Genomic DNA, 27,554 nt, shown 5'->3' with positions numbered 1-27,554 from the left:
GCAGGTGGTTTTGCTTTATCATCTTGGCATATGTGCCCAACTCAACCTCAAATGACAGTGCTGAGGCTTTTCAATGTGTGACTGCTCTGATAATAAAAAGCAAAATCAAGGGCCAGGGCAAGACAGGCAGAATAGGACTTCCCATTTGTTTCATATTTCGTAGAGAGAATAACCACTGTGGTTCCTAACTATAATCCCCAGGGTAGCTTACACAGCCCCAGGAGGACTATTCTATCACATAACTGGATAATGTGCATCCAGAGGACATGGAGACATAAAAACATCCCTCTCAAATCGTTAAGATGCCAAAGTCACCACAGCATCACAGAATCCCAGAATGGTAGGGACTGGAAGGGACCTCTGGGGGTCATCTTGTCAAACTCCCCCACTAAAGCAGGGTCAGCTAGATCAGATAGCACAGGAATGCATCCAGGTGGGTTTTGAAAGTTGCCTGAGAAGGAAACTCCACTATCTCTATAAGCATCTTGTTTCAGTGCTCCATCACTCTCAAAGTAAAGAGGTTATGTTTAAGTGGAACTTGCTGTCTTCTAGTTTGTGCCCATTGCCCCTTGCCCTGTTGCTGGGCACCACTGAAAAGACTGTCCCTGTTCACATCTACTCTTTAAGTGTTTAGAAGCATTGCTAAGATCCTCCCTCATTTTTTCTCCAACCTAAACAGCCCCAGGTCTTTCACCCTTTCCTCATAAGAGAGATGCTCCTGTCTTCTATTCATCTTTATAGCTTCCACAGGAATCTCTTCAGTAGTTCCTGGTCTCCTGAACTTGGGAGCCCAGAACTGGACCCATACTCCAGATGTAGTCTCACTAGGGCAGAGTACAGGGGAGATGAACCTCCTTCAGCCTGCTAGTCGCACACTTCTTAATGCATCCCAGGATACCTTTGGCCTTCTTGGTCTCAAGAGCACAAGGAAAATGCAAACCCCTGTATTACATCATGAAATGTGGATGCCTACAGCACAGACATACCACTAACCTGAGCTTCAGATGCCCTCTTCTAATCTAAACAAGTGTTTTAACAGGTGCTCAACACATGCTACAGGTGCTGTGCCATCATCTAGCACACGCTTATAGCTCACAGACCCTGTCATTCAGATGACATTTAGTGGTGGTGGTTCTCATACACCATATATAGGCAGAACATTTGCTAAACTCAACCACTAAGCACCAAATTGAAGTAGATTTTCAAATCATTTGAACCCCCATATCTATGTCCCCAGAAGGTGATTTAACCCCCAGACCAGACACAGAATAGCCATGTTTCTCCTAGCCTGCCACTCAACATCTCCATAGTGGAAAAAAATATGACTGAGTGTGACCTGTAGCTCTAGAATTTGTTTATTTACTTCTTTTTAAGCCCCAGATTCTTCAGTCATTTCTGGCTTTGAACTGACAACTGTTTAGTGTAAAACATAAATGGGAAGTGCTCATTTCCTGGTAAATTTTGCAGCCCTATTTGAAAGTAGTGGATGCACGTTTGGAACTGAATCAAAATCCAACCAAGTTCATTGCAATTCCCTCAAAGTAGTAAATTTGTGCCTCAGCTTTCTAGAGTGAGTTACACTGCACCCAGCCTGAATGCTCTAAGCAAAATGACCAAAGCTGCACAAGAAACAGTGGGCACACAGAAATTACAAAGTGGGGACTCTTTTTTTCTTAGAAATGTATTTTGTAAGAAAACAAAATTAACATTAAAAAGAAATGTTTATTATACAGTATAAAATAGTTGCTTGAATTCAACTCAGTTCGTTGCAAAAGAAAATAAAATTAAAAAGAAAGGCCTGAGGTATTGAAGCCTCAATTCCTACACCCTTTTGTCTTTCCTTTTGTGATTCCTGCCATAAGAAAGAGTGTGTTTTTCCCACATCATCCTAGAGCACACAGGCAAACAATCCTAAATCCTCCCTCAATCCTTCCCCATCAAGTTGCTATTCCCCACCCAGACGTGCTCTAAACATCACCTGCAGTATTTATGGCTCTATTCTATGTCCTCCGTACCCACCCTCAGATTCCATCCACCTACCTCTTTTGTCCAAGCAACTATACGAGCAACAACACACGTTGCAGCTAGCTAGGAGTCCCCCCATATTCATGTGTTGGCTAACAGGAGCAGTGGCCAGCCACTGACAAATAATGTGTAACAGCTGAGCTGTTCTCAGCTGTCAGTTCCCATAAAACCTCGAAGAACATCTCTTAACACTGCCATTCATCTGCCAGATCTGGCAGGAGCGTGCAGAGCACTAAAAGCTAGAAGGGGAGACAAGGACAGGCAGTGCAAGGACACAAGCTTCACTTTTTCAGGAAACTAAGCTAAAAAACATGTTAGCCAATTGCAGAATTTGCACCTTGCAGGTTTTGTTGTAAGAAAATATGCCTGTTCAGTAACTATAAATACCCCTATAACTAAAACAGCCCCATCCCCGTGGCTTACTATGCATGAATTTTGTCTGGTTGGTTTTTTTCCCCCTTTGAGTAATGTTAGCTTTGTAATGTCAATTACCCTCTAGATATGAAAGGCACCCAGTGACCAGCATTCTGGTGTACTTCTTCATGCCATCGATGTGATTTCCCCTCCCTCCCAATAACACTGACAATGTTAACAGAAATCTATTAAGTTAAAAAGAACAAAGATATATATATATTACATTTGCTAATTGCAAACAATCTCTTTTTAGCTGCAATTTTTCCCATTGGGATTAAAAAGTGCACCAGTTCTGTACATTAAAAAAAAAAACAGTTTAAAACATTAAATATACAAACAGTAAGAGACCTTAAATATTTTGTTATCAAATACTATAGGACAATATAATTTACTTCTCTCTCTTTTTTTTTTTTCCCTCTTTTTTTCTTTTTCCACAAAAGATGACACCTGAAATGTAACTTTAGATACTACAGAATATAAAAATACATACTTTTGTCTAAAAAAATGTCTTTGCAGGTTCTGGCACAATGTAATACTTTAAGGCACACTGTATTTGCAATTAACTGTGCAACGAGAATAAAACATGGCCTGTGATTAACCTTTTAGAACTGCAAGGCCTGGTGATCATCCTTCTTGCTGCAATAACCCTTTCAATCAGGTAAAAACTCAACTCAAATGGTTTAGGTGTTCTGCAAAACTCATTTCTGCCAAGGCCTCAGCTCTCACAACCCTAATCCAGCCAAGCAAGAACAGTCTTAAGTCAGCATGTGAAAAGCCACATCAAATGCAATGCGATTAGTTAAACGTTCATAATCTTTGCTGTCTCAGGGTGAGAATGCTCAACTCCAAGCAAAATTGAGCCCTAAATGCAAGTTGGGAGCCAAGTTCTGTCCTGCTTTATGTTTATGCCAAAGCTAGTAAGCATAGCACAGGTTAAAAAGCCAGGGCAGACCTTGGAAGCAGAAGTTTCATCATATTGAATGTTCTGATTTCAACTACGCCAATGTAAAGTCTTAATGACTCTACTGAAGCCAGTGGAGACATATGAAGTAAAACAGGAAGGAATCAGAAGAATGATGTCATTTTTCTCTTCTGTGCATTTGTGGGATTCCCACAAAAGTACATGGCTTACACAGATGCTATTGGGTTGCAAGACTTCCAGTTCTGCCTTCAAGTTGTTTCTGGACCACTAAAAAAACTCAACCAATTTTTTAGAACCCTAAAGAAAGATTCAGTCTAAATCTCTAACTTTAAAAGCCCCAAAATAAGTTGCTTCTTGTGAAGAATCCAGTAGCAATGGGTTTGATACCTGGATACTTATCATTTCACCAGCTTTTAACTTAAAAAACCCTCCTACATTTACAGAATAAAAATGAAACTCTGAATTCCCTGACCAGTACTTGGTGCTTCCTCCCTTCATCAACACATCAGAGCGCCTTATTTTAAGGCTTGTCTTCATCACATACACCATCAGCTGAAGCCCTCTTTTAGTCAGGTTTCCTGAAGTCTCATGGTGCCTGAAACAAATGTTGGCATAAAGGTAGTAAAACCCATCTTGGTTAACCATCAACTTTCCATCATTGAAGGTCATATTCGATAAGTTTGCCTGGCCTTTGTCGTGGTGCCAGGATGTGAGGTTCACTTTGCGAGTTCCTGAGGAGGAGAGAAAATGAAATATTTATAATCATTTCACAAACTCCAACATTTAAAAAGCAATCTCCAGCTTGTTTAATCTATAGCAACTGCAGTCATAGAGGCTAAAACAATATTAGAAATTCATGGTAAAAAGAAACCATAAGAAATCTGCATTTTTCATGGCATACTGCCGTATTTGGCTTGCTGCTTATAGCTGTCTGCCCTCCCACTAGAACATCTGCTGGGTTCAAAACACCTTCTTGGACAATAATCAACAATGCAACAAGCTTCATATAGAAACTGCATTCAACCTAAAACTTTATCTGAGCAACAAACACTCGAGAAGAATTCAAAAGTAAAAATTACTTCTGGAAAAAACAGCAAATCCTTTTGCCAGTCTTTAACCTGTGTTTGCAAGGAATAGCTAAACAAAATCATAGAATCATAGAATCAATCAGGTTGGAAGAGACCTCCAAGATCATCCAGTCCAACCTAGCACCCAGCCCTAGCCACTCAACTAGACCATGGCACTAAGTGTCTCAGCCAGGCTTTTCTTCAACACCTCCAGGGACAGTGCCTCCACCACCTCCCTGGGCAGCCCATTGCAATGCCAATCACTCTTCTCTGCCAACAACTTCCTCCTAACATCCAGCCTAGACTTCCCCCAGCACAACTTGAGACTGTGTTCCCTTGTTCTCTTGCTGGTTGCCTGGCAGAAGAGACCAACCCCACCTGGCTACAGCCTCCCTTCAGGTAGTTGTAGACAGCAATGAGGTCCCCCCTGAGCCTCCTCTTCTCCAGGCTAAACACCCCCAGCTCCCTCAGCCTCTCCTCATAGGCTTTGTGTTCCAGGTCCCTCACCAGCTTTGTTGCCCTTCTCTGGACACCTTCCAGCACCTCAACATCTCTCTTGAATTGAGGAACCCAGAACTGGACACAGCACTCAAGGTGTGGCCTGCCCAGTGCTGAGTACAGGGGCAGAAGAACCTCCCTTGTCCTGCTGGCCAAATCTGAAAGTGAGTTAAGCTGACCATTCCCCAGAGTGAAAGGTTAGGAAATCTTCCCATATGTCATGTTCTTGTCACTGTAGTGTTACAAAGGCAAAGATATTTTCACTTGAAAACATTAAAAAAAAAAAGGAAGGGGGAAATCAGCACAACTGTGTGTCTTTAGTAACACACAAGGAGCTCAGGCTTTAGATAGCACCCCAAGTATTTATGACATAACAAATCTTGTTATGCAAACTCAGTATTTAGAGTTAACCCCATGCTTGCATGTACCACAATCACAGAATTGTCAGGAAGGGACCTCAAGGATCATCTAGTTCCAACCCTGCTGCCATGGGCAGGGACACCTCACACTAAATCAGATTGCCCAGAGCCCCATCCAGTCCGGCCTTAAACACATCCAGGGATGGGGCTTCCACCACCTTCCTGGGCAACCTGTTCCAGTGTCTCATCACCCTTACAGTGAAGAACTTCTTCCTAACATCTAATCTAAATCTACCTTCCTCTAGCTTGGGTCCATTCCCCCTAGTCCCATCACTACCTGACACCCTAAAAAGTCCCTCACCAGCTTTCTTGCAGGCCCCTTTGGATACCAGAAGGCCACAATAAGGTCTTCTCAAAGCCTTCTCTTCTCCAAATGGAACGATCCCAACTCTTTCAGCCTGCCTTCATAGGAGAGGTGCTCCAGCCCTCTGATCATCCTCATGGCCCTTCTCTGGACACATTTCAGCATGTCCGTATCTTTCTTCTAATATGGGCTCCAGAACTGGACACAGTGCTCCAGGGGGGGGTCTCACAAGAGTGTTGCAAAGGGGGAGAATCACCTCCCTCGACCTGCTGGCCACACTTCTCTTGATGCAGCCCAGGGTACTGTTGGCTTCCTGGGCTGCAAGTGTACACTGCTGGCTCACGTTGAGCTTCTCTTTCACCAGTATCCCTGAGTTCTTTCCTTCAGGGCTGCTCTCAAGCCAGTCACTGCCCAGCCTATATCAGTGCCCAGGACTGCCCCAATCCAGATGCACCAATTGTATTGTGTAAGATCACACCTTGAAGCACACACCCCACAGTCCCAGCCCCTATACCATTCTGACATCCATCTCATCTCACAGCCACTGCCTGCAAAAAAAGTGAGGAATAGGCAACAGTGGGAGAAGATTCAGAGAGGGCCCACAGACACACAGAGGAAACAGCACTGTCCTGACAAAGCCACAGAGGCCCTGATATTTCTTGATACACATAAGCCACTGACACTGCCATTTATCGAGTTTAATACATAGGGCATAATACAAGAGATGAGAGTTGGTGGCCAACTTGTTCTCATAACCACCAGCAGCTTTCAACACACAAAACTAACTCCATTTGCTCCCTCCCATAGCAGTGAGCCCACGCAGGCACCAGAGTATCTTACACCTTAGGCTCTCAGTGCATCTAAATGTTTGCTTGGTACATTCAGGACATTATTCTCCCAGCGTCAAACCAAAGCCTCTCATCCTCACCAAACTTTGCAAGGTGCATGTCAGGGCCCCAGTGCCCTCTCCTCCAAGCATGTATTACTGGTGCTCACAAACATGCTAGGGGAAAGCCCCAGCTATACTTAATTAGTTAAAATGATGTCTCTTGCATTTGTTCGTGCAGAAAGAAGTGAGGCAAAGTAGTGGCAGGGGAATATGAGAGCTGTGAGTCTTCCCCATCTGCAAGGGCAAGCAACTTCTGCATGTGAGATGAATACTTTAATAGCAGTCCAGATCACAAAGCTTCTGGTATTCTTCACCAAAGATTCGAGCAAAGCACAGGCTGTCAAAGTTGCTCCCCTATGGCTTCAGTGCAGCCAGGTAGAAATTGCACAAGCAAGATCATACAGAGAAGCTGTCTTCAGTGCAGTGCCTCCAAAGAATCAATGACACCCACAGATTAATTGGAAGCAACACGAAGATCTCAAGTCTCTTAGCCTGGAATGATTCACCTGAAAGAGATGCTGAGGTAGGGGCACCAGAGTGCACCTCTGAGGCACTGGGGGACAGCTAAGGAAGTTGTAGAAATTCTTGTGTACAGTGTTAAGTCTGTCAGAAATATGGCCCCAAGGAGGTGGGGTTGCCTTCAAGATGAGGAGAATTAGCAAGAAACCACTGCTTGGATCAGAGGAGAGGCACATCAGAGACACAGAACAAGAATGTATATGTAGAACAGAATAGAAGGGCATGCTGCCAGGCTGTGACTGACTGGTGACACACTGGGTAGTTGCTAAGCAGACTTGATTTACCTGGCAAGTAAACCTTTTAGTTGTCAGTCTTAATCAAACAGCAGCTCTGAAGAAATCCTTAGTGGGATTCTCTGTTGAAGAAGGGGGAGGAGAGAAAATAGGTGTCACAGTCACTTATAATTGAGATGCTGAGAGAAGACTTCTGGTGAAGTTTGTTCACAGTGTTGGTGTTGAGGGGAGTTTATGCATCATCCATCCACGCTCAGATGGAGGCCAAGAGGTGATGGAATATGACCCTACCTGTTTTGAGCAGGGGATTAGCCTAGATAACTTCTTTAAGTCCCTTCCAACCTAAATGATAATGCTACGAGCATTAATTGTGAGCATGAACGAAGAACAAATAAGTTTCAGTGAAATTCATTATCAAGAAGGAAAATGATAGGAGAAAAACAGAGGAGAAAACAACCCTGCACTGATAGTTTGCATCCTATGAGCTTCCAGGTATGAATAAAGCCTGAGGCAAGGACCAAAGAACTGTTAGTCTGAAAAACTGTTGTGGAGGCAAAGGGCAGCTAGGCCAAACCTGTGGCTGTAAATAGCTCAGAAGACTACAGTGTTTCCTTAGACAGCTGAAGGTATCAATTCACTTCCCAAATGATATATTTAACATTTATATTTATTTCTGCTTGTGATTTTCTCCTTTAAATGGTGACTAATTTCTGTAATCAATTTATAAACCAAAATGCACTGTTTTCATTTAAAACCTAGGTAGCATTTATTGTGAGCTCTGGTAAAAACCAACCAGCAAAAATCCAGCTTTAACCTAAGGCAGTAAACCTAAAAAATACACACAGCAAGCCAAACCACTATGGCTTCTGCAGCCAAATGATGGGTGGGGACAGCAAGAGCTTGGAAGGGTTATTTTCCCCCTCCCCAGCACTCCCCCCAGCTGCAAAAGTCCATTTGGGACTTGATGTAATTGTGAACCAGGTAAAAAGAAAACATTCCCTCACAGACATTGCCTCATGCCCCTTTGTGAGGGGTGTTTGGTGGCAAACTACTTAAAATAAAACCCTGTTTAACAGTGCTGAAGTCTGATATTTTTTTCTTGACATTGTTTATCCTGGGTCAGAGTGATGACAGCAGAGAACCTTAAAATACTAGGAACAGATCTGTCCAGACTCATGGATAGCATAAAACAATTCAGCAGGATTTCAGATGTGGGGTTTGAAATCAGGGAAAGAAAACAAAAATTGCCATTTACAGTCAGAGGAAACAGGATGGGAGGAAAAAAAAATTACTGGTGACCCTCAGGCAAATTCCTCCTCTATGCCTGTCATTAATCTCTAAGCCACCCAGTCAAGCGAGTACTGCCTCACAGCAGTGATACTGAAGTGCCTCACAACCAGCGGGCTCAGGGTTCCAGCTACCCATAAGGATGCAGCCCTTCACTGCTGCAATACCCACAGGGACCACAGAATATGTGTTCATATTAAAATCCTGGCAACGCTGCTCCAAAAGAGGCAGAAGCCAGATGTGCCAGATGAGGAAGAAGTATGTCCTGCTCATCACACTGGTAAGGGGTTCATCTGATCCAAGGAGAAACAAAGCAGGGTGCTGTCACAGGCACTGTATTTATGAGAGTTCCTGCAGCCTGTGCTATTAAAAGAACACCAAGTGAAGAGAGCAAGAAAGAGCAATGCCTCCCTTGCCATTACCCACAGATGTACTACATCACTCCCTAGAAGGTTAATCCAGTCATGCAGAACAGTAAAAATTATCAACTGCTAGCTCTGATACAGTTTACAGCAACATCCAGGTAGACAGCAAACAAACCCCCACAGGGAAAAGTGGATTTCAGAATATCACTGACACGCTCCATTTCTGTAGATATATGTTATCTGTCTCTATGATTAGCAAACTAATTCAATCCTTACAAAGACAAAATGCTATGTCAAGTTTACTGATAGTGCACCTTCTACTACTGACCTACCTCAAAAGCCAAAATCTGGCTGAAATAGAAGCTCATAAGGAGGATTTCAGCTAATAAGAAAGCTTGTAGAAGTTGTGGCTTAAGCTCTTGACTTATAAAACTCTCTATCTTGCCAATGTCAGTGCACTTGAAGGGAGAAAGAATCCTTTCTCTATAGACAAGAAGTTAACACCTTGTATACAGAAGTGCTTTCTCTTTAAATAGAGGAAGACCAAGGTATTACTATGCAGGCTGCTGAAATCTGAGATCTCAAGCCTCAGCACAGCATTCCCCTTTGGTTTGTGGAAACACAAAACAGAAAAGCAAATAGAAAAGGTTTGGGGAAATACAAAACAGAAAAACAAATAGAAAAGGTTTGGGGAAATACAAAACAGAAAAGCAAGGTACATAGCTTAATTAAGGAGCTCAGCACTACAGAATGCATATATATTCAGAGGAAGATGACAGTGGTGATCATTGCCCCCTCCCATCTTGAGATCCTCTAATAGCTTCAGAATAAACTCTGGTTTACTTCTACTACATCAGTGATGATTGTTGTGCAGAGAATAGTGAGACAAATCTCAGCTGACAGTGCCCTAGGGCGAAAAAAGGAACAGTGTTAAGATATCTTAAAATTGTAAGAATGAATCTTTTCCTCTGGAGAGTGTTCTAAAGCAGACTCATGTCTTGTTCCCTCATATTGTACTATCAAGGATATTCCCAAAGCCATCCAAGGACAACTCTGGGGAGAGAACAAAAGCTCTAGCAAGACAAAAGAATGCCATGCTCTTACCACAGAGCCAAATAGAAGCCACAGGATCATCCTTCCCCCTGCTCAATAGCTCAGAAACACACTGCATCCAAGTCAACACACTAACCAGAAACCCTGCTGCCCAGAATACAATGCTATGATCTTTGATATTCCTGCTACTGAAAGATGCTAGATGAATGCAGACAGAGACCTTTGTGGAGCTTTGCAATGTCTGAATGTCAGGAAGGCCCTGGGAGTCTTAATGTGGAAATGTCTGTATCAGTCCTGCAACATCTTTATGAATGGAATATGACAAAACTTTTGAAACATGCATTAGCAGAGGGAATGCTATAAATACAGCCCTATACTATGAGAGTGCAATGTAGCCAGAGGGCAGGGAATTTGCAGGCAAGCTATACTGATGACATTGGGACTGCAGTTTTCAACAGCTCAAAATGAAAGATGTGCTTCCTTTATAGTATGTTTTTACTGTGATGGACACCTAATGCTCACGTGTGTTGTGCATTCACTTAAGAGTCTCAGTTTCCAGATCCACCCTGAGTAGAAATGCATAGAGAGCCTATTACACTTCAGCACACAAAGAGAGTGATTCTCAGGCAGGCTGAATAGATGGACACAAGGTATTATTGAATTTTACAACAGAAAACAGGAAACAAGACAGTTCTTAATCTGACAACAGAAAATCTTAAAATTCAGTGGAAGGAAAACATCTTCCAACCTGCAAGGCCTGGGCTCTGGCCAATCTTTGCACTGGTATAGCCTTGTATGTGTGTATGTATAGATCTGTGTGTATACATAGCTATAGTTGATGGCCAGTGTGAAATAAGAACTCCAGCTGAGCCACATCAGCTAAAGAAAGCAAGTAACTTCAGAGAAAAACATTCAATCTGTATCTTCATTCCTCATCTGAAAGTATCACAAACAGGCAGGCCAAGCCCATAGATCCTGATCATGAAAAATGGTCATTTGAAATGGTGTCCATTGAGCATCTGACAGACTGATGTTACATCAGATACCTGAGGCAAAGGGGCAGCTGTCCTCGTGTTAACCTTGCCACTGCTGCCTCTGAAATCCTTTAAAGTATCCAACTTATTATCCGAAGTCATTTCTGAAATCCCAATCTGTTGCTGGTATTGCTCAACTGTTTTCATATACTTCATTGTTTAATGCATTTATAGCAGCATAGGAAGTATTCAGTTCAAGTGGAACTTACCAGATGGAATATTCTTATCATCAATAATGAGATGGGCAAATGGCTGCTTCTCAGGTTTGCTTCTCTTGTATAGATCCATTCCTAATGCCTCCATTGCAGCTACAGGGAAAAAAAGTAAGTGCATGGCCTCAGAAAGGTAAGTTTAGTAGAAACAAAACATTTCTTACTCATAAACCAGCACCTACCTTTTTCTGGTCTTGGTGGTGCTCTTCCCATGACACGCTGGACTTCCTACAATGAGAAAAAGCCATTGCTTTGATGTTGTCTTAGTGTTGTAACACTGTGTATTGCAGGTAGTCTGCACAATCACCACACTCTGTGTGTGCTCATGTAGGGATTGTTCTACCTACAGTATATTCAGATGCCTGGGATACACGTGCTCCTGTTTGCATGATGTATAATGTGAACACACTAGCTGCTAAAGTCAAATTACTTCATCTGTCCAATCCTTCTGATAGAAGCAGAGAGGATTGATGGTGTGTATGATTGTTACACTATTTATCAAAGTAGTGATGACAGGATATTTACATTTCCTACTTAATGGAAGCTTTCTCTAAGTGAAACAGAACAATCATAGAATCAACCAGGTTGGAAGAGACATCCAAGATCATCCAGGCCAACCTAGCACCCAGCCCTAGCCACTCAACCAGACCATGGCACCAAGTGCCTCATCCAGTCTCTTCTTGAAGACCTCCAGGGACAGTGCCTCCACCACCTCCCTGGGCAGCCCATTCCAATGCCAATCATTCTCTCTGTGAAGAACTTCTTCCTAACATCCAGCCTAGACTTTCCCCAGCACAACTTGAGACTGCTAAGTGCCAATGACTGCTAAGAATGCATCACATAAAACAATGGAATTTATGAACTGATTTAATTACATGGGGTGAAAAGGTAACATAAGAAGCAGTTCTACATAGGGACTGATGTGGAATCACACTGACAACTAAGGAAAGGTGAGTTCTGAACTTCTTTTGTAATGAAACAAATAATTAGGTAAATTAAAACCTCCAACCCTCACACTTGATCGTAGAATCACAAAATGGTTCAGGTTGGAAGGGACCTTAAATATCATTTAGTTCCAACTCTCCACCATAGGCAGGGACATCTCCCACTAGAACAGATCATTCAAGGCCTCATCCAACCTGGCCTTGAACACCTCCAGGGAGGGAGTATCCACAACCTCCCTGAGCAACCTGTTCCAGTGTTTCACCACCCTGACTGTAAAGAAGTTCCTCTTAACATCTAGTTTAAATCTCCCCTCTTCCAGTTTAAACCCATTACCCCTCGTCCTGTCATTACATGACCTTGTAAATAGAGCCTCCCCAGCCCTCTTGTAGGCCCCCTCCAGATACTGGAAGTTTACTACAAGGTCTCCTCGAAGGCATCTCCCTGAAGCCTGATCACTAACAGGGAAGGTTGCAAGATCATAAGGCTTTACAATCAAGGCTCTTGCCTAACAAGGTATGTAGGAACTGAAGGATTAAGCATCTTCTGGGCCAAATGCACTCACTATCTGTTTGGAAGCCTGCATTCTTCAAAACCACAGGTTAGTTTTAACATGAATGAAACCTAAGTTATTTGAAACTAAGAACAGCACAAGTAACAAACATCAGGCACCACAAAAAGCCTTGCTTTTACATAATCTGTTTATGTACATATCTGTTTGTCTCTTCAGAAAACAGACAAACAGTAGTTTTCAAAAATATAAACAGCCAACTCTTCTTACAAGCTTGAACTGAGTCTTTGTATTCAGCCCTCAGTTCTGCCCTCTGCTCCCCCATGACTCTCTCCATCTCTGTTTTCTAAAAACCAGGGGCAACATTCTACTTGCTCTTCAGAACATCTCATACCATGGAGCTATTAAGAAAATATTTAGCAAAAGGAAACCCTTTGAAGAAGATAGAAAATCATTTATCACATCTTTAAAACCTAAGAGTGGTCCTTTGTTTTATCTCTACGTCACACGTACTTGCTGTGCATCTGCTTCGGTACCATCCATATGCAACGCACCTCAGATTTGGCTACATCAGCAATGTTCCACTGTGCTCTCAATCACTGCAAGGTTTCAGAATTTGAAATACTGCTTTGAAAACACCTGTAATTTTGCAGCCACAGTGAAATCTGCTGCGTCTTAGCCACTGCATTTATTACTCTCACTTTCCTCTTTCAGTAGGTGTTTAAATGTTAAACCAAACTGAAAAGCCTCGGCAGTATAGGAGTTGTATTATGACTATCAAAGCACACTACTTCAGCAGAGATATGCTGATTTGGTAGATAACAATCATTAAGATGCTTTCCGCTGCCGAGACAATACGACAAGCAGAATTGCAACTTCAAAAGAAACAAAGCTCGTGTCCACCTCCCCCATTTACATTCACTTCCCCTCTTTGATCTTCCCACTTCACTGTCAGTTCTAGGAGCATGAAAATGCAGCTCAATTCTAGGAGATGTACACCAGCATCAGCATCTAGCCACACTTGAGCTCTTTAACTTCATCAGAAGTAGAACGACAACAAAAAAAAGTCAGTACTAGATCCAGCAAGGAGTGGCAAAAGCTTCTGAAAAGAACAGAACGTATGATGCAAGAGACAGAGATGGACCACACTCAGATTCCTGCACCGCACTTACTCGCAATCCTTTCAATAGAAGGAGGTGACTCCTTTGCTTCCTTGCTTCCTTAACAGAAACTTCTCAGATGTGGAGTCTGCTTCTGAACCCTGTCCTTCAGGGAGATCTGATAATGTTCTTGCTTGGAAAGCCTTATAGGAAGATCCAGAAAGAGCTACGTACATTTTAATCTCCTATTGACTAGTAACGGCACAGCCCTTGAAGTCCCTGAACTAGCCAATTGCTGTCCTCTTCTTCACCTACATCTTTCCTAGGAGTACAGAGTTCTGCCTCTGCACACGTCCAAAGATGCTCTGGCTTGAGCAGCTGGGTATGTCACCTTCTGAGATCTGGCATCCTGACTCAGCTCCATGCAGAAAGGTTGTGGTCCCATGAAATGCAGTCTGAGCTGCTTTCTTTCTAACTGCTGGTGGTGCTGTTTATCTGCAACATGACCTGGTGAGAACAGCAGCTCGAGATGACTTCAGTCCACAGCTCTCCCTGTCCTGATGGTCTTGAGCCTACTCTCCTGTTTCCTGAGAGCAACTGACAGAAACATTCTCCTCTATTTCTTTTGAAGCTATGCTACTACACAGTTAGGAATGCAAGCATCATTACAACGTGGCCCAACACTAACACACTGAGAAATGCTGCAGAGTGGCTTGTGTTCATTAACTCTTCTGTGTGCATGCCATTTGATTGGAAGTGGCTAGCCTGTGGCCAGAAACCAGAAATCCTCCATCAGATGAGTTCTCCTAACACTGTACTAGTGTCAAGTTCTTGATTCTACTAGTGTCAAGTTCTTGATTCTGACCAGCCTCACAAAAAATTGGTATTCCTTTCTGTTCTATTACCCAAGCTTCCAAAAAATAAGCTGATATACATGAAGTAGTCCCTAGATAACAGAGATGGAGCTGTGGGTTGCTCTTGAAGATTAAATAGTGGAACATTTACCTTGATTTCTTTACTTTGTGATTCTACAGTACCAAGGTGCTGATAGACATTCTACCTTAAAAATGCATTTTAGCATCTATTTGCTTCTGACTCTGAAGGACTCAAGAACCACATTTTTCAGTGGATGTTTGAAGACATCCAAATGTCTAAACATGGTTTCTTAGTGGGATTAGAAAAATGTCCTGGTATCCTTACTGCAAGGGACTAAAAGTTAGGGTTTTCCAAACCTTTAAAGTATCAGCTGCCTTCTTTAGCACCTAAACACTTTAAAGCATCTCCTGCTTAATCACAATGTACAATACTGTGAAGAAAGCAGTAACAGATTCTGTCTCTAAGACACAGTATAATAGCATGAGAACTACTGACAAAATATTACCAGTGACCTCTTTTGAGACTGCCACCCACAAAACCATGTGTGCTATAAAGCTGTTGAGCTATTTTTAGAACAACTGTACACAAAAATCACACCACTCAGCTCTATTATAAGCTGCACTTGTACACCTTTGCATTATTTGTTTATTAAGTCAACTCTGCTGACTTCCTTCCCCTATTCCAACCTCCTTCACCCAGTTGTTGTTTAAACAACAACAGACAAAATAATCAGTCACAAAAAAATGAAAAATGTGTCTTCCTTCATCCAAAAAACTAAAGAGGCAATTGGGAAGCTGCAAAACTTTCACAGTTTAAAAGCAAAAATCATGGAAAATTGGAAACTGCTCTTTCCTCATCCACAACAGGCTGCAGGTTTTAACCCTTAGCTTCTCAGCTATGAAAATAAAACCATTTTTTTGCTTTTCAAGTTATGCCCAGTGCTGAGGATATAAGCTACCCAGGGAGGTGGTGGAGGCACTGTCCCTGGAGGTCTTCAAGAAAAGACTGGATGAGGCACTTAGTGCCATGGTCTGGTTGATTGGATAGGGCTGGGTGATAGGTTGGCCTGGATGATCTTGGAGGTCTCTTCCAACCTGGTTGATTCTATGATTCTACATTTGAGCATGTGACATCTGTGATCTGTTTTCTTCTTGCATTTTACAATAACTCAGTAAGTACTTCAAACAGCTGTAAATAGTCTTCTGAGGCCAATCAGAAAAGACCCTCTCTGAACAGACTGTGGTCCTAAAGTTTCTTCATGCAGCTGTTTCCTCTACTACCTGAGTGCTTTAATACAAGGAAGTACCTATCTGGCTGGCAATTCAGCAATCTGACGAACGTTAATCAAGGAGGAAGTAAAACAGAAAGTACATTTATCAGAAGACAGTTTGGAGATCAGCACTACAAGCTCTATCCAAATGAGTAGTCTATTGCCTGCAGAAATAACAAGTCATGTAAGGTTGTAGGATGGAAACTGTGAAATTTTAACAACTCACAGCAATCCCCTGGGAAACTCAGAGTTTGTCCATAACTGCATGTACTTTAAATGTCTGCTAAGTATATAGATATCTCTGTAAGTGCTGCCCTGGAGGTCTAGCAAAGTACTCTATTGCCATATGGGAGAGTAGTTTACGCCTGAACTCCTCAAGCTGCTAGAAGCTGGGAATATTGCCAAGAAAAAGTTACTTATGACTGACCCAAGATATGTTTGTAGTGTCTTCTACTTCAGGCTCATGACAGACTTCATAAGAACTGTGGTTAGTGCATCTGGACTGCCAGAAAGTTCATAGGGTTACATGTGCAAAATAATTAAGCAAACAAGCAGTCTAGGGAAATATATTATTTGTCTGCTTGAAAGTTTACATGCAACATTGAAAATGTGCTTCCTACTGAGTAAAATGCCTTCTAAACAGTATTTTTATCATGGAATATGCTAAGGAATTCACCATTAGATTAAAAATCTTTGGTTATTATTTTTCTCAGGAGACAAATGTTTCTAGACCTGACCTTGCAGCCCTACCACACTGCGTTTCATAAGAGCACTTTCATTTTCAATGTCAATCTCTACTTCAGAGGTTTACAGGTGTGCAAAGAAAACAGATGAGAAGCAGTGCAGTAAGCTAACAGCCGTAACCAGACTAAAAATGTGAGCAAAAGCAAGCTGTCTATTTTCATTTCCTGAACAGGTTAAATTGCAAAATAGAAAACACTGAAAAATCACAAAATCTAAGCAGCATTCTACAGTGTTTCATTTCAGACACTTAAGATGCTGCCAATCCAAATAAGAACTGGTTCTTAAAACACACACAGGTTACAGCCTCTTGCAGAGAAGCAAAGAAAGCACAGACAACAGGAAACCTCTTTCATCACATTAGCTGCATTCTCACACAAAGTTAGCACACCTGGAAGTCAGATTCAGCTTCATTTCTACCTTTCTTTGCAGCAGAATCTACAAAAGGCAGAACGAGATAAAGTAAATTTTTGCTTTAATACTGTTTCTGCCACCTTTCTTGTATGCCAAAATGTGCAAATGTAGTCCCAGGCAATGATTTCTCTATCTATATTTTTCTCTGCACAACCAATGAATGATGGCAAAGAGTCCAGAAAACTAATGCAGCTGCTTAATAGACTGTTACATTCAGAGGGAATTCAAGATCTGATGACTTTGGCAAGTGAAACTTTATTGTTCTCAAACTAGTGCTCATCAGCCAAAAAAGCTACCCCTACTCTCTACTTATCCCGGCCACGGACACTGCAGCATTTAGGCTCCACTCAGAACGGCAGGATATGCAGCTCAGCTAAAGCCAAGGCCTTTGTTGAGTAGCCAGCAGTGAATGACCAGAACACATGGCTTCCCATTCACTTACTGCAACACGCTCCTTACTCTGTCATGGGAGCCACATGAACAAGCAGCCCAGTACCAGCACACAAACCAGAAGTAGGTATAGTGTGAGCCTCTATAAAATATTGGAGGAAAGAACTAACTCTACAGCTAAACTGCTTTTTTTTCCCCTTTGTTTTTTTTTTAAGGAGGTGGATAGGGAAAAAAAAAAACAAAAGAAGTAACAGGTTTCTTTTCCAAAAAAAATCTGTCACTCAGGGTACTGTGATAAAAGCAAACACTACATGAGCACAATTAAATTACTATATAATTAACTCAAGTGCAGTTCACTCTATAAAGTGTGTATGATTTCAGCTCAAATCTAATGTAGTATTCTCTACGAAACACTGACAGTCCTAGGCAGATGTGAAGATGTAAAATGTTAAAGTATCTGGTAAGCCAAAAAACCACATACCATAGCAGACATTCAGCTGTTAAATAGCCCATAATTACCACTAAATGCTATAATGAACACACAAAGAGATCAAATGTAGTAACTGGATGAGGCACTCGGTGCCATGGTCTAGTTGACTGGCTAGGGCTGGGTGCTAGGTTGGACTGGATGATCTTGGAGGTCTCTTCCAATCTGGTTGATTCTATGATTCTAACTGCAGAAAGAGGTGATTGTGACATATCCAGCTTGCCTAGGTTTCTTCATTAGGGTTGACTTCTTTAGCTGACTACTTCTGCTATTTGTGCTCGGGAACAAGCTGTCATTCTCAATTGCTAGGCAAAGACTGTCCAGTTACTGTGCTATGGCAAAGCAGCTCTGTTCTGTAAAGAACAGAAAATTGGCAAAGTGAGCAAAGAAGAGAAAAACAGAATACTATCCCCCATTTTGGGCTGAAGAAAGAGCAAGAAATATGATCAGATGTTATCTTCTCTGTCTCGTAGGCAATATTTTGGCTGTTGATGATCTTGACATGGGAGGATCCCGTCAGAAACAGGAAGATTACTTTGGAGGGGGGGGAAAAGGCAGAACTGTCCATTTTTATGAACATCCAAAGTGTTGGCAGATCTGTACAAGCATTAGGATAAATGACTACCATTCCAGCCTACCTGTCAGAATGGCAAATCAACTCACTGCAAGTATAGCAAAAGTAGAATGTGTTGGAATACAGAACTGGTTAACCACGACCAGGTTCATGAGCAAACACAATACAATCTTGGATGCGACTTCAGGTATTATTCTGACATCAGAAAATACTTTACAGAACTTACCCCTGAATATAGGTGTTGGAAAAACTGTTAAGTTCAACAGGAGCAACAAAATAAGGGAACACATGGTCTGTCTGCCACCTACCTTCTGCACCGCTCTTTGGAGAGCTTGTTTCATGCTTCTACATGATTCTGGCATTAACTTCACTTCTTGACTTTCAAAGGATGTATCATGCAAATCTGTATTTTCCTGATGCCCAAAAAGTGTTCTGACACAGTGTGCATGTTCTTTTGAAATTCTAGTAGGGTCCATCTGAAACAAAAATGCAAACACAAGTGCAGTTTTAAGTGTTTGTCCAGCAGACATTATGAGCATTTTAGTCAGAGATAATTTTCAACCATTTAGAAGTTTGGCACCTAGACAAATTTAGTATCTAAACTTTCACTGTAAACAATTAAGAGGGAAAAAGTTCCCCTCATCAAGGCTTATTTCATCCAGCAAGCATGTGTGACAGGAGAATGAATTATCTTCCAGAACTATCTAGTTCATTAGCTTAGGCTAGGTACAAGATTATCAAAAGCTAAAGATAAATTCCACTCTTACAGCAAAATCTTCAATTCAGTTTTTTTACTACTCAGTGCAACACCACAATTATTTCAGCAGGTAACACACACAGCTGTCCTATGTCTAAAAACTACAGTTTGCAAGATGACACACAAATGATAAGTAGAAGAACTGGGGGAAAACAAGTACAGCATCTAGCACATCTTTCCCAAGAGGAGAAACAGAACAGAGGGCAGCTGTCATTGAAAGTATTTAGTGAGCAAGAGGCATTGCTGCATGAAGCAGTCACCAGGTAAGACAGCAAAAATTCAGGTAGAGAAAAAAATGAAAAACATGTACTACAAAACATGTCTCCTTCATGGGGCAAAGCCTGGCAAATTTAGAGTATCTGTGAGATGGTTTTAGCAATCAAGCTTGAAACAAATATGCTGTTAAGCTGTAAGTTTAAAACACTCCTTAATTTTGTCAGTAAGTTAAATTGGAAGGATATTCCAACTGCATAAATATTATTTCAAACCATTTCAGCCTCTCTGCCCACACTCCATACACTTAACATTCAAGAGACATCAACCATTGTTTTTCACAGATGGCCTAAGACTCAGCATTTGTTCTCAATTTGTATTTATTCTGCTTTTACTTTAGGCTTTGAAGAAGGATTTGTGCACTCAAAACCTTGTCCATGTTTTCAAACACTATCATGTGGTCTAATAAAGAATACTTACTTCTATTGTTCTGCATAAGATGGAAAAAATAACTTCATCTGAGAACTACAGAGGGTAAGATATCATTTGCAGTAACAACAAGGGAATGCCAAGATGTTAATGGATAGTGCCTCACCAGCATTCAGTTTCCTTTAACACAGCACTGGACAAAACAGAACATCAAAAGGAAGTTTTGCAGAAAATAAAGTAGCCAGAGTAAATCAAATATGTTACTTCATTTGTTCACACAAACATAAATCTGATTCCCTAACACCAAAAAAGAATCAAATTAACTTTAGAAAATACAAGGTTGGGACTATAGAAATGAATTTAAGCCTACACCAGCCAGGCAGCCATCCAACAGGCACATACTGTAGAAAAACATTGATTGCACAGATGGCAACACCAAATGCTGCCTCTGCCATCACCATACTTCTGCTTAAGCCTCCAAATGAGAGCTGTTTGCCCAGTTCATTCATACCAATGTCAGCCCATGTGACCTAGTTCAGCTGTCTCAGTTCTCCCTGCAGTTTTTGGAACAAAACAGAAAAGATTCACCTGAAGATCAGAGGATGCTGCAGTTCTGAGAGGGGCAGAACTGGAGGCAGTTAACATCTTCCTGAGGTGACATGACACAGACAAATCCAAAAGAAATCTGTGTATAGCCATTACAGCTCTAAGAATTAAGCACTAAAAACTACAGTAATGACCTCTCAAGTCACCCAGTGCATTGCAGCTCCATTCATTGTTTAAGCTGATCTAAACCAGCAAGCACCTCTGTGCATTCATCTTCACCACAAAATTTCATTCCTGGTTCTCAGTCTCCTCTTCTGAATCAGTAGCCTGAGACAAATTTTTGTTGGTCTTATTTCCTGAAAGATTAGCAGCCTGAAACCCACTCCAGGTATCAGATGAGCATCAGAGCAAATACAGGATTAGGCATAGAAATAAAAGAGAGGTAAGGCAGCACCAGCTGTCCAACTGCACCCAGAAAGCATCTCTTCCAGTACATTCTACTAGTATGTGGAACTCAGAAAATCAAGTGTAAGCTGAAAGGAACAGAGTGGTGCACAAAACATTTACCAACAGCTGCTAAAAGACAACTAATACCCCATGCTTGAAGAAGGGCAAACTTGTAACTTAGGGCAAGCTGGTCATGGCTTTGAACCTCTCTGGGCACACTATTCTATGATTTAAACACTTTCATTGTGTAAAAACTAGTTTTCATGTCCAGCTACAGTTCTCCTTGCTGCAGGTTATGACTGTGCCTCTTCTGTTTGCTGTGAATTTCTGGAAAGACTGGCTCTATCTTTTGGTAACTCAAACTAGTGATTAGCTTCCCTCACCTTAGTTTGCTCTTTGTTAGGTCAAATGAATTCAGTTCTCCATTTCCGATACACTGCAGACCCTAGCCATCACAGCTGTCTTCTGATGGACTACCTCCAGTTTGCTGATATGTGTCTGGTACTGAGGGACCCAAAATACAGGCAATTATTCCAGATGTAGCCTCTTATGTTGGGGTTGTTAGAGACCTGAGTAAATCAGAGCCTTCAAAACGATGTGGATATCTAAGTCTTCTCCCCTCCACACATATTACAAAAGACAGAAAGCTACAGCAAATAACTGCCACTAGATACTCATTTTTATCAGTAACTCTATTAGAGTGAGAGACTATCTCCCCATTTTGTATTTATTTAAACTCCTCTGAAAACTAGAAAAGAAAAATAGGTTTAACAATACAAAGCTCATGAAAACTGTAAAGCATCCAGCATGACAAATCGCACATAGCACAGACCCATCAGCAGTCAGCCAAAGGTGTCACACAACACTGTGCCAGAGCTGTAACCACAGATTGCAGAGAAGCACTTATTTGGATCACAGTTTATCTGCTGAAGGCTTAAGACAGAAAACCAGCATCTCTGCACCTACAGTTAAAAGATCGAAGGCTTAATGGAAACTGCAACTGATAACTTCAGCAACTTAAAGCTGTAGTCTCCAGAGATTGTTTGATAAGGCAAAGCTCTGACGCTGGGACTCACTAATCTACCTGATTGCCCTTACCTTTTTCAAAGAATACCTAATCTTCACTACATTTCACCATGGAAATTAGGTCTCATCTGAAAAGGCATTCTCAGAAATCCCACACCTTATATCTTCATAAACATCATGTCCTGAACTGCTATTACCAAACACTGAGACCAGAACTGTGGCCAAAAAGTGAGGCACAGGAAAAACTTTCAAGGATATTTTTTGAGAAGAACCTCTGAAGAGTCAGATAAAACACCAGAAGGAGGGTCTACAGGAAGCAGCTTGCTAACTTGCAAGGCACAGACCTCTTCAGCATGAAGTCATAAAGATTTAATACCAGGAAGAAACATCAAGATGCAACCAAAATCACTGGAGAAAGTTTAATAAGATTAAGTAAGCTAAATACTCTATAGGAATTAACCTATTTAAACAGAGGAGTCTCTAGCTTATATCTTCTATGTTACTGTTGTGTACACATCCATTGTGTTTCACCTTGGAATCAGGTGAAACCTTCCAGTGCCTCTTGATTTTCAGCATCAGCCATCATTCTAACTCCATCTCTGTCTGGGATTCTTTTTACCTAACTCAGGGCAGCCAAAATGAACTGCAGCATTGTGGGTGAGACCATATGATTGTACAGGATGAAGAGCCAGTTTCCCAGTGTTAAAAATATTCCATTTAGTTTTGAAAGACACAATACTTTACAGCCCCCTTTATATATTAAACACAGTCTCAATTATGCAACGTTGCAGTATCACATTCTGTACTTACTCCTTACAATAAATGTTTCATGTTTATACTCACACATATTTTCAAACTCAAACCAATTTTCAGATTATCAAATATCACCCTGCATTCCATGACCTTTCTTAACCACAGAGAAGGGTTTCCTCCAGGCTTCCAAAAAGTGCTACTGACCCCTGCCAAGCTCTTTTCTGTTAGCCACTGTTTTACAACACTCAGGAAACTTTAAATGAAGCCAGAAAGGCATTTTGTTAGTGCTTAATTTCTTGGATTCAGTATATTGTACGAGGTTCAAAAAGAAAAGCCAGAGAATCTCAATGTTTGTATATTTCAGAACATAAGAATATTGGTAAAATGCAATTAGCCTTTTTTTTTCTCCTTTTTAGATGCTCTAGCTCATTGTCTCATTTGCATTGCACTGCATTATTTCTTGGCCACAAACGTGTGTTTACCCATGAAAATCTACTGTCAGTTATGTCTTGTGAAATTCCAAATGGTCAAGCCACAAAATCAACAAAACTAAGGAAAAACCAAAACCTCAACTATTGTCTCAGATCATATTGTGTCATGATCCAAGCCAAATTATTTTATGCAAATACAGATAAAATGTGTATGGTAAAACTGAGTCAGAGTTTACTCAGCCTCTTAGGCAGAGTTTTAAAGAGCTTTTAGATTCTTACTATCAGCCTATAGTCAAATCTTGCTAATTCACATTCAGTTAATTCTTCAACCAAACAATTCAAATCCTTTGATCAAATCTGGACAGATGAAATTTTTACTGAAAACTACAAGCTGAGATAGCCTAATATAAATATATTTGATAGCAATCTCTTCAAAAGAAAGAGGTCAGATTATGTCCTATATAAATAATGTGCAAGACATTAAATAAGACTCAACTTCTGCAGGGCCCACTATATTTTTCCACCTATCTTATTCACCAACAAGCAATTGGTGAACAAATAGGGATTACCATATCTTACAATTTTGACTTATGCACTTTCTTCAGCAGTATAGTTATTATTGTATATACTATTCTATTCAATTATGGCAAATATGCCACTTTCTCCATTAGAAATGTTTCAGGCAGTGACTTCAGCCAAGTCTACATCTAGCATCATCATCTCTTTCACGTTTCAGAAGTTCACATTTATAAAGGGCTCTATCCAATAGCATTACTCCAAATCTACAGGAACAAGAAAACTGGGAGGAGAATTAAGCTGCCAAATACAGAATTACACCCAGACTAAATCAAGGAAACAGAAAAAAACCCCAACCGTTATGGTATGAATGCTCTTTTTAGCCTTTTTTTTAGCCAAGTTTAGCCTTTTTTTAGCCATGTGCTGATAGGAATCTATCAGAAAGGGTCCTTAGTAGGGGGAAGTGGAAGATAAAGGTAAAATAGATTTCAAAGAGTATACTTTGATTAGTTGTTTCGACTTCAGTGGCTCTCTGGCACAGTTGTGCATTTACATGAGCCATGTTTTGACAAAGCTGTCATTTCACGTTCACGCAGATCTGGAGCGAAAAACATTTCTCTGCCACAGCTGAAGCAGGCACTAATTCATTTCACTCTCAAGCAAACAACACTGGCTTTAAGCTGCTTTACAATGAGCCCCAGAAATTAAGTGTCACTCTTCTGAAGCACATGGGACATGATGAACTAAGTACTGCACTGCTGTTCCGTTGTAAAAATGGCAAGCACAAAACCACTGATGGTAAGAAAATACAACCTGGTTTGCATAATAAATGATCCTGTGTATTTGATAGTCGTTCATCTATTTAAGTGGGTGTACACTTGGGCAACATCTGTTTGTAGAGTGCACTTTGTTAAGGAATCCAGGCTGCTACATCAAGACCAAGTGCATCTACCTAGAAAGTAAACCGAAAGCAACTGGTTTCCACTCGCCACTGACTTCAAATGAAAAGTGCACACAACAAAAGCACCACTTCCATGAAGGCAAAGAGACAAGCATTAGCAGAACTGATGAGCATCCAATAAAAAACCAGAGCAGAAAGCCAACACCTCGAGAAACAAGCACCCAGCAGTCCCCCACTTCCTCTGAGAAGCCATGCAGGGTAAGAGACACAGCAGTAAGTGGATCCAGCCAACAAGGCAAGTCGTTTCCAAGAAGCAGGCTCCTCTTCTCTCTGAAAGCTTAACCGCTAGCCACCTTATCTCCCCGACAGCAGTACCTCCCTGTGCTCCTTGCTGCGTGTACTGCGGCCTCTTCTTGAGGCATCCTCCGGCAGGCTTGCGGCCTGGCTGCCATGGGGCACAGCCTTTCTGAAACGCCACAGCAGACACCTCTGGCTGATGCCCGCTAGCACACAGGCGCTGCTGCACAGCATCCCCATGCCGTCTGAAGCACAAACGATTCCAAATGGTGCCTGCTTCTCCCTAGAGGCATTTCTCCCACGGGTGAAGCACTTATGGGTAGCCAAAGACCTCAACTATGTCTAATCCTTCTCTAGTGAATAACGGCAAGCCGATCATTAAAAACTACAGTCTTGCATGACATCAAGTGAAGGACTATTAGTTACTTTCTGAGTTGGGGACTTCTCATGTTCGACCTCGCTGGCAAAGCTTGTACCCTAAATTACACCCGCAAGCCAAAGCATTACCTACCACACCTCAGGCTGAGCGGCACCAGCGACAGACAGCGTACTAGAAGCCATTCCGCCCAATCCCTCTCGAAGCTGGGGCAACTTCAGAGCCAGACAAAGGTGTTCTCTGCCTTTTGTTGTTTTGGTGTTGTTTTTTTTTAATTATTATTAATCCACTCAATCCCACCGACAGGAGGCCCTTCCGAAAGGTGCGAGGTAGCGCTGCTGCCCTGCCCTGCCCTGCCCAGCCGCTCCCTCACAGCGCGGACGCGAAAGCCGAAGGCACAGCGCCCACCTCCTCTCCTCAACTCGCCGCCGCCTCCAGGCGGTCAGCAGAGGAGCCGCTTACCTGAGCTCGGAAGTAGAGGAAGAGGGCAACGCTGCAGACCACCTGCCCCAATCCCAGCAGAACGAGGGCGACGAGGAGGGAGCGGGAGGCGGGCGGCGGGTGCGGATGGGCCGGCAGCGGCGGCGCTGGCGGCGGCGGCGGGGCGCTCTCGTGGGCGGCGCCGCTGCCCAGCTCCTCGGAGCCGCGCAAGTACTTGGTGTAGTCTCGGCTGGCGCGCCGCATCGCGCCGCGGGCAGCTCCGCACCGCTCAGACGGCTCCACAGGCGGCCAGCGGCTGCGCGGAGCTCCCCGGCCTCGGCAAACAACCCTTCTGCCCCGGCTGGGCACCTCTTATAAACTGGGCGGCCAATCAGCCCCAGGCGGCGTGCCTCTGCCGCCCGTCCCCGCCACCACACACACGTTACCACCGCCCTCTCCGAGCAGAGACCGGCCCCCGCTGAACCGCGACGGGAGGGTCGGGTCAGGCCCGCTCCTGCCCCTGGAGCCCTGACCTCCACTGCCGGGCCAGTCGCCCAGCGACCGCGGTTAGCGCCGCTCCTCCTCGCCTCCCCTCCGCCCACCGAGAGTGAACACAGTACGGGGAGCCCTGGCTCTTGCCGGCAGCCGTTCCACTGCCCTCTCCTCATCTTTGCCCTCCCTCCGGTTTGCAACACGCTGCAGGTGTGGTCGCATCCAGAGGGTCCTTCTGCCCCAAATCCCGGGGCACCTGGAAGCAGTGTGCACCCGAGGGGATCCCCTCCGTTATCCCTGTGGTTGGTCCTGGTCCTCAGAGCACCAAAGGCAAGTCAGTCACTCTGTGTCTTTAACTCCTCACTGAGACCGTGCTAAAATGAGAACGGGTGCTGTTGACTTGAGCTGTCCAAAGCAGAGAACACAGCTCCGAGTCTTTTTAAAGGACTTGGGTAATCAAATGTTAGAAAGCTCTGCTGGCAGCTGCCTGCCACTGAACACAGATCAGAGCTTCCCCATAGAATGGGGTGTGGGGTGGGAAGGGACGTCTGGAAATCATCTAGCCCATCCCCGCAGCCAGCACGGGTATGTCTAGATCAGATTGCACAGAAACGTGGCCAGGTGGGTTTTGGAAGTTGCCAGAAGAGACTCCACATCCTCTCTGGGCAGCCTGCTCCAATGCCCTGTCATTCTCAGAGTAAAGAAGTCTCTCCTTCAGTTCAAATAAAACCTCCTGTGTTCAAGTTCATACCCATCACCCCGTGTCATGTCACTGGCCACCACTGAGAAGACCCCACCCCCATCCTTATGACCCCCACTCTTTAGGTATTTATATGCCTTGATAAGACCCCCTCTTAGTTTTCTCTTTTCTAGGCTAAGGGCGACAAAGCTGGTGAGGGGCCTGGAACACAAAGCCTATGAGGAGAGGCTGAGGGAGCTGGGGGTGTGCAGCCTGGAGAAGAGGTGGCTCAGGGGGGACTTCATTGCTGTCTACAGCTACCTGAAGGGAGGTTGTAGCCAGGTGGGGGTTGGTCTCTTCTCCCAGGCAACCAGCAATAGAACAAGGGGACACAGTCTCAAGTTGTGCTGGGGGAAGTCTAGGCTGGATGTTAGGAGGAAGTTGTTGGCAGAGAGAGTGATTGGCATTGAAATGGGCTGCCCAGGGAGGTGGTGGAGTCACCATCCCTGGAGGTGTTCAAGCAAAGCCTGGCTGAGGTACTTAGTGCCATGGTCTAGTTAACTGCCTAGGGCTGGGTGCTAGGTTGGCCTGGACGATCTTGGAGGTCTCTTCCAACCTGCTTGATTCTACGATTCTATGATTTTCAGCCTTTCCTCTTAAGAGAGATGCTCCAGCACCCTAATCATCCTTGTGGCCCTCCATTGGACTCTCTCCAGTAGTTCCCT

At 42.9% G+C, this 27,554-nt stretch overlaps 1 protein-coding gene across 2 annotated transcripts; it reads right to left on the bottom strand.

The window, feature by feature from the left end:
• Positions 1–1,702: 1,702 nt before the first annotated feature.
• On the bottom strand, positions 1,703–26,332 carry TNFSF11 (TNF superfamily member 11). Of its 2 annotated transcripts, none has more exons than XM_064174804.1 (5): positions 25,701–26,332; positions 18,855–19,022; positions 11,424–11,469; positions 11,239–11,337; positions 1,703–4,092 (listed from the first exon to the last, which is right to left on the bottom strand). In XM_064174804.1, the coding sequence occupies exons 1-5, from the start codon at positions 25,920–25,922 to the stop codon at positions 3,671–3,673; spliced, it is 957 nt and encodes a 318-aa protein (XP_064030874.1). In that variant the 5' UTR covers positions 25,923–26,332; the 3' UTR covers positions 1,703–3,670. The 2 variants fall into 2 exon arrangements, with proteins under 2 accessions (XP_064030874.1, XP_064030881.1); XM_064174811.1 differs by lacking the exon at positions 25,701–26,332 and adding an exon at positions 25,374–25,475.
• Positions 26,333–27,554: the final 1,222 nt, after the last annotated feature.

This window comes from Pogoniulus pusillus, chromosome 3 (genome assembly GCF_015220805.1).
Source record: "Pogoniulus pusillus isolate bPogPus1 chromosome 3, bPogPus1.pri, whole genome shotgun sequence".
NCBI classification, from domain to species: Eukaryota; Metazoa; Chordata; class Aves; order Piciformes; family Lybiidae; genus Pogoniulus; species Pogoniulus pusillus.
This window is presented reverse-complemented; position numbering and strand designations above follow the sequence as displayed.